The 16,180-nt window shown below is 40.5% G+C and overlaps 1 protein-coding gene across 3 annotated transcripts in view; it reads right to left on the minus strand.

Annotated features, from left to right (window-relative positions):
* Positions 1-3,829: 3,829 nt before the first annotated feature.
* sfmbt2 (Scm like with four mbt domains 2) overlaps positions 3,830-16,180 on the minus strand; it is a 45,162-nt gene continuing 32,811 nt past the window's right edge. For 2 of the 3 annotated variants that reach the window (XM_041963879.1, XM_041963880.1), the window contains 8 exons: positions 14,930-14,997; positions 10,836-10,975; positions 10,299-10,408; positions 8,583-8,758; positions 8,256-8,425; positions 6,549-6,869; positions 5,847-5,966; positions 3,830-4,887 (listed from right to left, as the gene is read on the minus strand). In XM_041963879.1, the coding sequence (XP_041819813.1) occupies positions 4,747-4,887; positions 5,847-5,966; positions 6,549-6,869; positions 8,256-8,425; positions 8,583-8,758; positions 10,299-10,408; positions 10,836-10,975; positions 14,930-14,997 (1,246 nt within the window). In that variant the 3' untranslated portion in view covers positions 3,830-4,746. The remainder of the gene's footprint in view (positions 4,888-5,846; positions 5,967-6,548; positions 6,870-8,255; positions 8,426-8,582; positions 8,759-10,298; positions 10,409-10,835; positions 10,976-14,929; positions 14,998-16,180) is intronic. The other variant, XM_041963882.1, reaches the window with a different exon arrangement.

Here is a 16,180-nt window from a genome sequence, read left to right on the forward strand (position 1 = left end):
TGGATATTGAACCTGAATACTATTCTTGTACCAACCAGAATGTTTCTGTAGGACTGTGATCTTGTTTACTTTGGGTTAGAGGTTACGGTTCTGGAGATGGATCAAATAGTTACCAGAAAACCTAAACAGTTGTTTGTATTTAAACAACATCCAACATGTGAAAAGTTGGAGGATTTGGAGACTTTGTAGCGTATCAGCACCAGTATATCACCAGTAAAAATGTTCCCAGTTCTGTTGATAGTCCTGAACCTCAAACCAAAGCTGTTTTGGGAAATTAAGCACAATATTCATGAAATAATTTGGAAAGTAATCTTGGTTAATGTTCAACTTTTATTACCTTTTCCCAGAGCTTTCAACCACATCTCACACTAGCAGAGTCTGCTACTATAGAGAAAACTCCAGAAAAAGCTAGTAAGAAGACCTTGAGTGCAGATTATTTCACTGGTTTCGCTGTGTCACTCTGGTGTCATGGAATAATGTGTAGCGTCGCCTCGAAATCAAAACAAATAAACCCGTCTGTCACTTCAGGTAATCTCGTCATACCTGCCTGCAACTGCTTTAACTGAACCAGTCCTGCCTTTTACCCGTGCAGTTGTGTTTGTGGCCGGCCTTGTTTTAGTATTCTGTTTATTTAACAGGGTGTTGCTGTAAAAGCCTGTCTGCTCAGCCAACCTACCCTGTATAAATAAGGCTTCAATAGACGTGACCACATCTGGATATACTTGTTAGTAGCTTTTGAATGGAGGATTGCAACTTGGGTGTGATTTATTTAAAGTGCTTTATGTGTGTGGAGGAAATAGAGGAATGTTTTTATGAGAGCGTGCATTGATAACCTTTGCATGAAAAGACTTTTTTTAAGAAAAAGAGATAAATTGCAGCTTTTGTTTCTGCACTTCAGCTTCTATTTTTACTCTCAGTGGCATTTTGCTTTGTTTTGTTTTGAAAACAGTGTCTCACTTCATGTGTAATTGCACTGTCGGGTTTTTATGGAATACATTAGTGTCTGTCAAGGCTGTTTTTGTGCCTTGGACCACAGATTAAGATGAGTAAAAGTAGTTTTATAAACCATCACAATTTCCAGCATTCGACATCCTGCTATCACTGTGCTGATGTTCACATATTGGAGTAGAATTATTTGTTTATGTCTCAAAAATGTAATGATTTAATCACAAATTCTGTCTTTTTAAGGGTTTTTTTTCCATCTCTGTGTGTTTGTTGGTAATTACCAGATATGTTACCATTAAAGGAATAAGAAACTTTAACTGTCAGATTTATCTGCAGTTCTCAGCCTTTCTTTGGATGATGTACACGGTAATTTATTACCCTATTCATTACAGAGTTGATATTGGTACAGTATTTTTTGTCATATACTTCAACTATATAATCCATTACTACTAATATTAGCCATAACCATTTATCCCATTACTCTATGCTAACTTTCAGCCATTTATCCTGCTACTGTTAGCGAAATATATCAACCATTTGTTCCTTATTTTTAGCTTACTATTTCAGCAATTTATCCTTTTGCTTTATGCTAACTTTCAGCCATTTCTCCTGCTACTTTTAGCTAACAGTTTTAGCTATTTATCCTTTACTTTTAGCTAACTGTTTCAGCTATTTATCCTTTACTTTTAGATAACTGTTTCAGCTATTTATTTTGCTACTGTTAGCGAAATATATCAACCATTTGTTCCTTATTTTTAGCTTACTATTTCAGCAATTTATCCTTTTGCTTTATGCTAACTTTCAGCCATTTCTCCCGCTACTTTTAGCTAACAGTTTTAGCTATTTATCCTTTACTTTTAGCTAACTGTTTCAGCTATTTATCCTTTACTTTTAGCTGTTTCAGTTATTTATCTTTTACTTTTAGCTAAGTAGCTACTGTACTTTAGCCATTTATCCCATTATTTTTATTGAACTATTTCAACCATTTCTAAATTTCATTTTTGCTAACTTTTGCAGCTTCTTATCTTTTGCTTTTAGCAAACTCTTTTAGCCATTTCTTACTTTAGCTTTCTATTTCAAACACTGATTAATTACCTTTAGCAAACATTTTCAACCTTCTTTTGGTCATTTTTAGCTTGATCTTTTTCATCCATTTATTTATGACTGTTCTTTTTCAGCCATTTATCCATTATGTTTAGCTAACTGTTGAGACTTCTCTGCTAACCTGCTAGCGTAACTAGTTTTCACCATGCATCTACTCTTAATACATTACATGGCACATATTTATTACAGTATTGGTAAAAGCACTGTTTTATATTTTCTGTTATCTTAAATAATTCCAAAGCTATATGCTGTAATTAGCATACTTTAATTACTTGGTTATTATTTAATAAGCCTCCTCACACTTCTCTATCATCAGTTAAAAGGTAGTCGGTAATTCAGTTTTAATGTTTAAAAGATGAAGATAAATGGCACTAACGATGTTGGTGTTTGATTGTTTCAACAGAGCAGCAAAGATGAGTGTGGTTCCTCTTTTGCTGTGACTTTGTGCATCACTGTTTGTTCTGTTAACCACAGCAAGGTCTGACTTCCTATATCTCACCATGCATGAGGGAGCACGTTAACCCTTCATCCTCCTCGACACACGAGACGTATTTTCACTGTTATTTGCAGGGTTATTCGCTGAGGAAAGTATAGCAGCTCTTCAGTGTGATTAATATTTATAAGCCATTTGTAAATGAATGCAGATAAACTAGAAAAACCTCAACTTTATAAAGAAAAACATGTGTTCTTGCTTGTGTTGTAGTGTAAACTAATTATTTCAAGCATTCAGTGTGTGCAGACGCTGTAAACAAGATAAACTGTCTGATGTTGTGGGAGTTGCATTTTTAATGAAAGCACTTACAGTTTTGTAGCAGTTGAAGTGTCCGCTGAAGTTTAAACACCGAAAGGGGTTGAAGTGTTTGCTGAAGTGATCGTAATTATAAATTATTTATCCACAATTTAAACACATCATTCACTGTCTCTGTCTACTGGTTAAGTGGAAAAATAACAAATGACTGCTCTGGTATTACTTGGTCCTACTAAATGACCAAACGATTATACTTGCAGCAGAGGGGACACAACATAGGTGAAACTGCTGAATTATTTAGACTGAATGGGTGTAAAATCAAGTGCAGTAAAGTAGCTCATCATCAACACTATCCACCATGTTCTGAATATGTTCTCATGAATGGATTATAAACTGGATATTATTTAACACAGAGGTGATAAATGGTTTTATACCTGATAACTGCATGGCTCAGAACTCCTGATATACAGCAGGTGGTGGTTCATTGGTTATAACTAAAATTATGAGTGACTGTTAAGATAATGATGAGCCAACATCTTCCACACTAATAGTTAATTGATCATAAATCACTAACTTGTATAATTTAGTATAATTTTTGGGTGCTTCCACTTTGAGTACTTTCATTTTCTGCTACTTTCTACATTCAGCCTGCTCTGCTTCATTTCAATGAGACTTTTTCCTTTTTTTTTTTTTTAAACACTATATGCAGTATACCTAACAGGTAACCATGAAATAATGGTCACATGTTCATACATAAGTTCCAACAGTGCAACATATATCACATTCTGAGTGGACTCATGATGACTTTTGATGCTAACTAAGTTGTACTGATGATACTTTTGGATCAAAAAGGATGTGAGTACTTCTTCTAAGGGAGTTTTGCTTCAATGATCCTCCAGCTGTATCTCTTGTGAGCAAAACTACATTTCTGCTAGCAGAGCACATTATGCTATTACAGTACAAGTACTCAGCATGTGGTAGTCGTAGCAGCAACGGGGCAAATGGTCATAGCGTGAAAGAAAGTTCATAATAAACAGATAAAAATCAATAGAAATTTATTTTCTTACTTATCAAAAATATTCGCAACACATTTGCATAGATGGGACACAAAATAGCTTAAATGATTGTTTCATGTGATTGTGAGCACAACTGGGTTCAAAGTATTTCAGAGGGTTATTATGAGAGTTATCTTCTCCAACAACAGGTGGGACACCTTTTTTCTCTGGAAACACCAAGTGAAGTGTAAATCTAAACCAATGCAGATCCTGGTTTCTGTTTCTTTAAATAACTCAAACATCTTTTCTGGGTTTGTTTCAGTAGAAAAGGAGTTAATGTGTTCAGCTCTTTTCTCTATGTCCAAATAGATACTCCTTATAAATTAGGATAACAATAAATATTCCAAATATATTATTACTTGGTTTGTTAAATACTTTTCAAATATACCTTTTCAGAACCAATCATGTCACAGAAAAAAGGAGGGGCGAACTCTTTATGGTCAATAATTATTTTTAACTTAATTGATATAATGCTCCTCTTATCACAAATAATATGGAAATGAAAAGCAAGAAATAAACACAAATGTCCTCAACCTCAGAAACGAGTCCTCAGCTTCTCAAAATAACTTCTTCACAGATCAGTAAAGCACATGGATCGACTCTGAGGTGATTGGTTCTGCCCGAGTCGACGATGTGGGAGAGTTTTTGTGGCATCACATTTTCACACAGAAAGTATCCCAGAAATTAATCCTCATGTTCTCCTGTTGTGGCTGAGTTTGTCTTCCCAGGACAGCCACTCCACCTTGCAAGTTGGAAATCCGCAATAACACGTTCCCAAAACATCCAAAGTTTTCCAGCAGGAGGCGCCTAATCCAACACTTCCCAGTCGTGCACGACCACATTTCCTTCCACTGGAGTTGCTCAGGCGGGGGACTCGCTGTTGCTGCTCCTGGATCAGTTGGCGTACTGTCTGTAAAAGGCAACCTTGACGCGCTCTATCTGGTGACACAGTTTGATGGCGGGGCCGAGCTTCAGGTCCATACACTCCTGTACGGTGGGCAGCGTTAGCAGCAGCAGGGCCTGACCGTCGATGTCCTGCACAGGAAGAGAGACAGATGAATATTTAAACAGTGAAGGAGAGAAGAGACTGATTCTGGCTTTTCATGCTTTCATGCTGGCCGACGCCTACTTTTCCTCACCCCCTCAGACTCACTAACTGCTTGTGGAAATGGAATATAATATACATAGTTTTCACTAGTCTATAATTACCTGAAACTTGGAATCATTGTGTTTTCGTCACCTTGGAATGAGTTCTTTGTATCTACAGAGGAGGTCCTCTTCCACAGAGTCCACTATGATGCACCACCATGTTTCTACAGTAGCTCAGTTATGTGGCTTTGCTTGCAAGGTGAGGTTGAGTTGGTTTCAATGTGCAGCCTCACCACTTACCAGCAAAATCCTCTTGCCTTTTGTGCAGCTTATGAAATGCTTCTGGTCATAAAAAGTAACATGAACAAAGGGTAAAAAATGCTAATTAGCCTTTAAATTAGTTTTTTTTCTTTTTAAGTGTGGTCTAAATGTTAATTAAATCCAGTTTTTACACAGATTTTTTTATATGTTGTTTTAAATAAGCCAGAAAATAATAAATCCGAGTCATTAAGGAACAAAAAGGATTTTGATCGTGCGGTCAGGCTGATATGAAGCTATGAGCCTAAGAAATATCGAATCAAATCCTGATATCTGAGCTGCAGTAAAACACAAACACTGGCTCAGTGTGTCTTAGGAGACAGAGACAGAGTAAATCCACTTCTTTCTTACTTCAGTTGTTCGTGCATGTTCGCTTCTTTGAGTTAAGGATGAGATAAAGACCCTAAAAGTGAGACTGAGGACATTTAGTCTGGTCCTCACTTCGTCAGAGGATGTTTCAGGGTTAAGATTAAAATCAGGTTTAGGTTACGAATAATGTAGAACGTATTACATCAGCAAGTGTTCTCACAAGTGTATTACTGTGTTGTTAGGTGTGTGTGTGTGTGTGTGTGTGTGTGTGTGTGTACCTGCTCCTGGAAGATGTTGGCCAGGGATGCACAGTCAGTAGAGTTGATAAACTGCACAACTTCGTCGACGCTCCACTCCAGAGGATTTCTGTCCAAAACCAGCTGACCCTCCTCCTCCACCTGACACACAGACACACGCATAGAAAACACACGCTGTACATTACAATTCAACTAACTCAGTCTGATTGTTGTGGCACCACCACAACACTAGTTGAATATGTCACACAGGGCTGCACAGGCTGTATTGTGCATACATGATATAACCAACAAACAATCAGTAATTGTGTGTGTGTGCTATAGTTCGCTCTGCGACCACAAACGTGCAAAGAAACACAGTTAAAGTGGCCAGTTGTGTCCATTTAACCTGCCTCTCTCTATTTAGAGGTGCAGCTAATGCTAACACATTGAAAAATGTGTGAAATGTTTCAGATTCTGCTTCAATATGTGTTTCATACACAAAATAAACACTTTCGGATGTTTTTTTGGTCCAGTATCAAAAGGGTTAAACTGTGTTGTTTGGCCAGACGCAGTTTAATGTGATTTAGTCTACAAAACACAAAATTTATAAATGTTTTGAGTATCACTTACGATTATTCTCACAGAATTTGATGATGCAAAGAAAAAGAGCCAGAGCTGTCCTGTATAATTTCCTCATCAATTAATTCACTGTATCACTAAACAGGACACGTGCTTGTTACTAACCACCGTGAGGGCTGAACCTCCATCAGTGTGTCGTCTCTCTGTCTGCACCTGCATGTCTTGTCCTTTGGACGGCTGATACTTGTTGTTCTGGTTGTAGGCCGACAGCGAGCGAGTTGACCTCCTGCGGCTCTCGGGGGCCTCCTGGACGGCCATCGCGTTGCCGGCGCTGAAGGCCCTGCGCAGCGTCGCGGCCCGGCGAGGTCTGCTGCTGGTCACCTCCACCGAGGACGCGTCGGTGTGGTCCTCGCGCGGCTCCGAGCTGGTGCCCTCACTGCCCGACTGCATCGCCATCTCTTCATCCTCCTCCCCCTCGTCGCTGTCCTGAAGGAGGAAGGCTCAGAGTCAGAGAGGTGAGGTGCACCTGTCCAGAAATCTCTTCAATCTGTTTTAACACTATGAAAACTCTTTGTGGTGTTTCATGTCCCTCAGTTCACTCTGGAAAGATCATCATTCAGATGCAGATTACGCCCATTTTTATGCTGGTTTTTATTTATTTAGCCGCTCATTTAAATTAAACTTTCATCAGTTATATGAGACGTTTTACTGCATGTGTCAAATACATGATACTCGTCATCAAATAATCTTTTGTTTACCATAATGAACCAGTGTCATATTCGGAAATGCACATATTTGATATTTAGAACGATATGTGTTTTATGTGATGCTGATATTTACAGAACAGGACGGCTGATGGACGATATATGAAGCCGATATCATGTTGTTGTTTTATTGCATCTGATAAAATACAGCAATAATAACAAACGAGACATAACTGCTAAATTTAAACGAAGATTTCTTTAACACTAATGTTAGTGTCTGCATTGTTGGTTTAAATCGAGCAGCATTCTGTGTTCAGTGCACTTATTTTTAATAAAAACATGTATGAATTAAATAAAAATCCACAGCAAATCAAAATATAAAGCTTTGTAAAAAAAAAAATAAAAATTGAATTGAATTCACACTAAGTCAATATTATCTAGTTCCAGCCTCTAAACTGTGACCATTTGCTGCTTTTATGTTATAATATAAAACAAAAGCTACAGCTAACAATTATTTTGATGATTAATTAATCTGATCTTGATCAATTGATTAATTGCTGGGTTGTTAAAATGCCAGAAAAGGGCAAAACTGGCATCATCCAATCAGGTGCTGTCTTTAAATGTGTTATCTTGTCCAATCAACACTCAGTTTGCTCGTATATAAAACAGAAAATGCTCTCATTTGAGAAGCAGGAACAAACAAACTTTGGACTTTTTTAAAGCAAAATTTTTGCTTTAAAAAAGATAAGTTTTAGTCTGTTGATCAGCTAATCAATTAATCAATTGTTTCAGCTCTCTTTATAGTCCCAACAATGATTAACTGAGAGCAGAACTGATGATGAAATCTTTTGTTGCAGCCCTGCTTGTTACTTCACATTTCTCTTGGTGACTAAAACCAGTTGCCAACCAGTCTGACCAGTAAACACTCCACATTTTAGTGGTTCAGCATCAGACATAAAACCCAGGAACACAATCAGAAGTGAGGGCTTTAATTGGTGCCACCGAGATGTAAATTATGAGTCAGCTAAATTAAAACTCTCGGCTGAGCTCCGTTTCCTGCCTCCGTCATACGTAGACATGTTTATATTTACACGCTCAGTCGTGACTCGGAGAAAGAGGAAGAGAGGCGAGCCGGGGAAGAAATTGAGGAAGAGCAGCGTGACCTGACCTGCGGTGAGCCGGCAGGAGTGAAGTCCACGGTGGACGAGCGTCTCTTCTTCTGCACAAAGATAGCTTTCCTCTTCTTCCTGCGGCGCGTCGGCTTGGCCAGCTCTCCCTCCGCTGTCTCCTCTCCTCCCATCGGCTTGGACAGCTTCCTCTTCTTCCCATAGTAATAGGCTGCGGACGCACAGCAGATGTCGAAAACAATGCACCCAAAACAAATCTCAGCTACTCATCAGAGGCAATTATACACTCTGCAGCGTCACAGGCTTTGATTTGGGTCCCCTTCATAGCTGTGGTGCAGGAAGTGATGCGTTTAATTACAGACACTCACTGTATTTGGTTTTCGTCTGAAGGGAGCAGTTCTCCGGGCACTTGTCGGTGACGAGGACGGGGCTGAAGAGGTTCGGGCAGCACTGCAGCTTCACGCACACCTTACGGCAGAAGTCTGGGATCTGGTCTGCGAGGCGGACTATCCGGATGGTGGAGCGATACGTTTTCCCTTTATATCTGTAAGGAGGGAGCAGGGAGGGATGTTGTGACATTCTCAACCAGCGATTACACTCTTATTTATGAGAACAATGCATAATAAAGCTAGCCGTAACACACCAAAGCACCCCACAATGAACGGTGATTGCAGCAATAACATGAAAGGGGGCTGTTTGACGAGGGCCGGCATGAATTCGGACGATGAGATGCAGGGTCAGTTCTGCAATCTCCCATCTAATGGCGAAGGTTAGGGGAGGTGAGCTGATCTGTTGGCAGCACTCAAGGACCAATCTGACCTGCAGTCTGATGTGGCTGTTCTGAAGTCAGTGCGTGCATCACTGAACTCCAAACAGGCACCAATTAAAGCTGAGATTCTACCTTCTGAATAAATCTTTGGTCCAAAAAGGAACCCTTGTATTGATTTTGTTCATTTTTTCCCTAACAAGAAAGAGAAATAAATGACTAAACAACCGAACAAGACATTTAGCATGCACGTTAAAAGCTGCTGATGCAAATGAGTCAGCACAGACAGAAAAATTACAGGTCATCAAACATTCATGAGCTTAAGTGATCTATTTGTATTTAAACACAGGGAGCTGGCTAATTCCTGGTGTGAGGTGCACACAATATTTATATATATGTGCTTTGTTGCTACAGCCATATCCAGCATTAAAGGACAGGTTCACGTCAAGTCAAGTCTGCCTTAAAACAGCAGCCAGGCATGAGCACTGAAACTGGTTTTACTTGCTGTAATCACTCCTCCTGTTCCTCCTTCCTGAATACAAGTGATGGAGTTCATCTGAGGTAAATACGAGGCTACAGTAGCCTGAGTTAGCCCAAAGAAAACGTCTTTTTTTTAGCATGAAATTGCCTCTTTGTGTTTCCCTGTCAAGCTGCAGTGGAAGGACAGTAACATCAGAGCTGCTAGCAATATAATCATATCCCAATGATCCATATAATATCTACAGAACAGGACTTGATCTGACTCTGGTTCCAGCTCGAGTCTCCTGTGGTGACGTCCTCTTACAAAAACTTCTTGTCATGTCACAGTATCATATGAATATTAGAAAAATCATCTTAATGCTTTGAAAAAGTCCCTCTGTCCACTGATCTCCTTATGGTGACCCTCGACGCACAGTCAGAAATGACTTGGCTCTCGTCAAAACATTCATGTGTGAAAGTGATCAGTGTGCGCCGCAGCTCAGCAGCACAGGTGACTCACTGGGAACCTGCGAGTGGCCAATTCTTTCTGGTTCCAGCCAGAAAAATGGGTCAGTTTTTGATTAGAAAACACAGAGCGTGCAGCCTGAAGCTGTGGAATAATTTGGCTCCATGCAGCCAGCAGTGGAAGAAAATGCAGACCTCACACAAACCACTGCAGTGGCAAAAAAATAAAAAATTCAATGAACTGGAAGGGACGGAGAGAGAGGAAGGAACAGCAAGCTCTTCTGTGAGCTGGTTTTAACTGTTGACGATCGCTAACACATTCAGCATGAGATGACCCCTGAAAATGACCAGAACCAGAAAATCTGCGAGCGTCTTTGTGTTGTGCTCTCCTCACTTGGCTTTGAGGGTCTCCTCTTGGCAGTCCCAGCTCTGATCCTCCAGCTCCTGCAGCTCCTTCAGGACTCGTCCCGGCTTGTAGGCGGCGTTGATCAGCATGCTCAGCAGCTGCAGGCCAAAGCAAGAGTTGAGATTTTACAAAAAAACTGAAACTGACAAAATTCTCCAGAAGAATCAGAGAACGTGAAGGAGCAAAACCGAAAAGACAAACCACACCGGCGTTTATTCGCCTTGCAGAAAGCGCACGCTCACGTGCACGCTGCAGCGTTCTCTAGAGAAATTAAGAGGCTGTTTTGCTAAGCGGTAGTGGCCGTGTGTATGTGTAAACACACTTGACTGACAGCTCCTCACATTAAAATGAAGGCACTGCTGGGAAACTGCAGGTGGTTAACAAGACATCGCTGTCTCACCCTCCATCTTTCACCTCCTCCCTCTCTCAATCTCCGCCGCCCCTCCTCTGCCTTTGAAAGTGTGTAACTCTTTGATTAAACCTGCTCCTCTCCGTCTCCCCCCTCAGCTTCTGACAGCAGCCCACCTCTTTGAGGACCAGCGTGCATTTCCCGGGTCCGACGGCCTGCGGCAGCTCTGCGATGCGACCCTTGTTGAGGTACGGTCCTGAGAAACAGCGGTGGTTGACAAAGATCTTGGAGCAGCAGTATCTGCCATTGGCTGAGCCTGAGATGGAGGAGAGGGCATAAACAGGAATGTTAACCATGGACATAAACAGGATAAATGTAAAGTTGGCTCTTTTAAAAGTCTTTTTTTCCTTTAGAAACATATACAAGAAATATGAAATTAATCATCAAAAAATAAAACACTTGAGATCTAACAATAAAAGTAAACAAATCTTTTAGATTCTTTGGACTGAAGATTTTGTTCATATGGAAGTCTGAGAGCTACTATAAGAAACCATAATAAATATGAATAAATAAATAAAACCATATTATAAAAGCAGAATCTCCCTTTATTGTAATCTTGCTGTCTGTAAAAGGGTTTTTAAATGAACTGGGGGTCCAATGTAATGTGACCCAGACACTTTATATTAAGGGACACATACGTATTCACCATAAAGTAGCTGCTAATTAGCATGCATATTAGTCGCATTTTGCCTCTTTATTAGTCATTATAAAGCACTAATTATTAACGCCTTAATCAACTTCCTTACTCACTGCCCATGAGAAGAAATTAGGAGGTTAAACTCCTACATGGCCATGTAGCTGTAGAATGTGGTCCTGCAGAATAAGGCATTAATAAGTGCTTGATAATGACTAACAAAGAGCTAATATGCAAACTAATAAGCAACTAGTTAATAGTAAATCTCTCTACCTTAATATTAAGTGAGAAAAAACATGTTTAGGTGTTATTTATAAGAGTTGAACACATAAACACTCAGCTTATCTGCTTCATCAGGACTGTGTGGCTCTGACAGTGACCTGAAAAACAAGCCAACAACCTCAGAAACTCACCCACACCAAAGCACTAATAATTGGTTTTATCGGCCAAGTATGCGTACAAAAACAATGAGTCTGACTCTGGTTTTTCACTGCTCTCAATGCTCTTACACAGGAACAGACATAGAGCTAAGAGCAAGGACGGAAACGAACGATCGGGGCAATGTACACAAATAAAAATCAATGACCAGCAGCATAAATAAAAGTCTCTGTGCAAATCAAGTCTTCTTATGTACACGGACATGTAAACATGCTTATATAAATTACAAAGCAGCAAGAAGAACACAGAGAAAAAACGAAAATATAGGAATCTCATGTAAAATAAGCAGAACTGTTGTTTGGAAGAAAAGTGCGTGTTCATGTGGGAACACATCGCTCAGAGTGAGAAGCTGATTAAGAAAACAGGTTTTCAGGGCCTGTAACAGTGCGTGCTTTGTTCTTTTAATGCCCAACACTCCCTAGTTTGCTGCATGTTTATTGTTCTTATTATTTATATTCCAGCAGGATGTGACTGTGAACATGTCACCGCACAGGTGAATGTGGAGTCAAACGGGGCCGAGACGACGTCCTGTTCACGTGACTTCCCCTCCTCAGAGATGAGTCGACGCAACAATGCTGCACTCCGCCCTTCCTGCAGCCCCGGACTACCGCCGGCACCTGGAACCGCACCGCTCGGGGTGAATGGTAATTAGGTGAGGTGATGAATATGCATGACCGAGTGGGTGGTTTTTAAACGGGGAACTTGGAAAAGAGGGCAAGGGTCTCCTGGAAACAAGGCTTAGCCCACTGCTCTCTTTGTGCTCAAACATGCATGTTGTTTACATTCATTTCCAGTCGTAACACTGTAGCTCCCAGCGATGGTTTGGCTGCTGAGATGCATTAAAATACACCTAAATTTGCTTGAAAATTAAATGTTTTTACCGGGACTTTCTGGCTTTAATCCCATCGGTTAAAATATTTTAATCTTATTAAAATCTTGGGATGCAGCACTGCTGCTCGCTGCAGCTTTTCCATTTGGCAAACAGGAAAAAGACAAATCCATTCATCTTTGGCTCTTATTTGGAAGCAATTCAATTATCCATTGCATTGTAATACTGTGCACAAGGCACAAAGAGCATGCTGAAGTACCCTCTAAAGGTCAAAACTATTGCAGATGTAGTACAATAGGTGCAAATATTAACATAGGCATTCATTTCCACTTCTAAATCAATGCTTTACATAATCTATTTAACCTGAAGGCTTCTTTAAAACCTGTGTGATTGCTTGTGTGTCCGGCTGCCACATGCACTTCATTGCAAAAGCCGTGTTAAATAATAGAAAACTACAAAAAAATACGACTCAAGTTGTGAAAAAACTGGCATTTTCTTTAATAAGAGACTGATTCAGAACAGTTTAACGTGGTTAAAAAAAGATGCTGCAGCTCTGGCTCTGTGTTGCTGTTGGTGGGTGTCGTTTCCTTGTTCCAGCTGACAACAGGCCAAATACAGACGGAGCAGTCCCAGCGCAGCTACAGTCGAATCTGATAGCAGAGAAATGTTTGCGCTCTCTAATGCATTAGTGATAGATGAGGATTTCCTTTGCAGCACCTTTCAATAAGGAAATGTTTTTCATTTGTGGATATTTTTGTCGGAAAAAAACAACCTTCACTAAAGAGGAAATGAGACTCAACTCAACTGTACCGCCACAAGTTTCATCTTGTTGTAGCTGCTCTTTAATAACCAACAGCTTTATTCTGCACCTCAACATTCATCACCTACATGTGGACACACTGACATATTCTTTGGATTGTGTTGCCAAACACTCGGTTGAACTGTTAAACATTTCTGTCTTCAGCCTGGCCTGAACTGCTCAAGGTAAAATATGCAGAGAGACAAAATGCTCGTCTCTTTTTGGGAGCGCTGTGATAAATTTATCACTTAATTATCATCTCCCCTGCACAAAGAAAGAAAATTGGTTTAGGAAACCGAGTAACTGCAGGCAATTTATAGTTTTAGAAGAATACTATTCCCATGATCAGTGAGGAGATCAGGCTATAAAAATCATCTTTCCTGTCGCAGTTTGGTTAAAAAAAAAACATGATGGTGAGAAAGAGAGTGATGATTTATGAGGTGACTACATCATTCGTAGGCTACTTACAGTAAAGGTCTATTTATAGGTGTTATTTCAGTACTCTGTGTTAATGACTTTACCTCACGCACGTTTAAGCACAAGTTTAGAATGATAACTCATAGCATGAGTGTAAATCCTTTAGTCACCTGCCCAGAATCTGATCTAAAGAGGGACAGATCCAGTTTTCTGGACGCTAGTATAGATCATCAAAACAAGACTTTGAGCAGCGGTTGTGTTGGAGTGGTCATAATGGTTATTAATTAAGCCTTAGATGGCAAAACAAGTTTAAAATCGTCGCTCATGCAGCCTGTGAGAGAGCAACAAACACTCATCTGTTCCCTTTTGCGCACTATTTGCCAAATCTTGCGTGAGCATTGTCGTAAATGTTCTGTCACATCTTGTTTGAAAGGCCCCAAAATCGCAGCCAGAAACTGGAAAATACAGAAATTATCATCAGATTTTTAAATTTCCGATGGTCCTTGAACCAATCGCGTGCTATGAAAGCTTCCATCAGGAAAAAAAACCAAATGCCACCTTAAAATATTGCTATTTCATCAAAATATCCCATTTAAAATAGCACCAAGAACCAGATCCTACAACAAACTTCTAAGCTTGTCAACGCGACTGGAAGCCTCGAATAATTAAATTCAGTGGAAGTCAATGGAACTGCAGGTTGTGCTTACACAGAGCTCAGTGCAGTACAGTACTGTGCATATGTAGATTCCATTTTTCAAGTAAATTAACCTTGTTTTTCTATTTTTCTGATTTATGGCATAATGACTGTGTTCGACTGCACAGGAGACATTTTTGAGTTCCTCCCACAGCGAGTAAGAATGTGACAGGATGAAAACGCCCAGAAACTGCTCTGAGTTCAGAGAGTTAACACATAAACAAAACCAGGATGAAGCTCTTAAAGCTCAAACTAAAGACTGTGTTTCAAACTGGAGATGTTTACGAGAGCAGCAGACTCTGAGGAGCGAGAAAGGGTTTCCCCCCTTTGCTCTCATCATAACAGCTCATTAGCATTAATTACTGGGGATAAATCATGTGGAACGTGGCCTTTGATTACCTGGATCTGTGGTGACGGGCTGGCAGTGGTAGACGGGAGTCGTCTCTACCGGCTGGGACGGAGCCAACCTGCAGGAAGAGGCGATCAATACCGTCAAACTAATCAATGAAATGATCCAACTAATGTAATCAAGACAGGAAACAACAGAGCACCCAAATAATCGCACACTTAACCGATCGATCTTCACAACAGCTAGAGTCAGATTTAGAGGCGTGGGGGTTAGAGAGCCGCAGGGGGGAATGTGGGGGTTATTGATAAAAGGATTCCCCTGAAGGTGAGAGATGGAATTAGCGGTTAGATGACAAAGTGCCGCCGAAGACCTCATATTTCTGCTGCCCTGTGACCGCCGTTCCCCCCTCCGAACTCCCGGGGCTGCGTTTGCCAGCCGGCGGTGTAACATGTCATTTGTCAACAAAATCAATCAGCGCCCTGGGAAAGCAATTCCTGCTCTAAAAAGCCACTGTTTCAATTAACGGCTGCCGAGTGACAGAGAGGGAGGAAAGCCCGGGGGGGGGTTTCTGAAGGAACCTTCGCTGAGTTTTCTGGCTCTCAGGTAGAAGGACAGAAAACAAAGGGCGTGAAACTGTTTTCCCACCGAGCTGAAGCGAAACAGACGGCGGCTGTGGTTAGTTCACAGCGATTAATCTGACGGCTGCATGTGGCCACGTTTCATTCAACACTTGGAAAACAGATTGAGGATTGAGAGAAACAGTTACGATCAATTTAACATATTAAGCCTCAGTTTAAGTGTTTTAAATGGATCAGGCTGAGAGTTCTGAACTGTCCCACGGCAACATAATCAAGGTTTAATGGCCATTCTGCCCCTTTGTTCTATATCTACAATCGCTGCAACTAATGATTATTTTCATTATCGATGCATCTGTCACGATTAATTGATTAATCATTTGGTCTATAAAGTAAAATGTCTGGTCTGAGGCAGTGGTTAGGGGTCGGCACAGCCCCAGAGGTGAGCCGGCACCCTTTCCAGCTACCAGTCCACCTCTGTGTCGACTATTCCGAGCTTTAGTGAACAAGATTTGTAATAAATGCAACATATTCTCATAAACAGGGAGTGTTTTTATCTGTGTACTGCCGACACAAAATATATCTGAAGTGTTCACCATCACTGGATTTCATTTGGTTTACACACAGTAGCTGCTCCTGCCACATAATGTATAATTAACACTGGTTATGCTTAGGAAGCTCAAAACACCTGCATTTGTAAAACAGTGAAAATGTCAACACTGACTT

Source organism: Chelmon rostratus, chromosome 22 (assembly GCF_017976325.1).
Source record: "Chelmon rostratus isolate fCheRos1 chromosome 22, fCheRos1.pri, whole genome shotgun sequence".
NCBI classification, from domain to species: domain Eukaryota; kingdom Metazoa; phylum Chordata; class Actinopteri; order Chaetodontiformes; family Chaetodontidae; genus Chelmon; species Chelmon rostratus.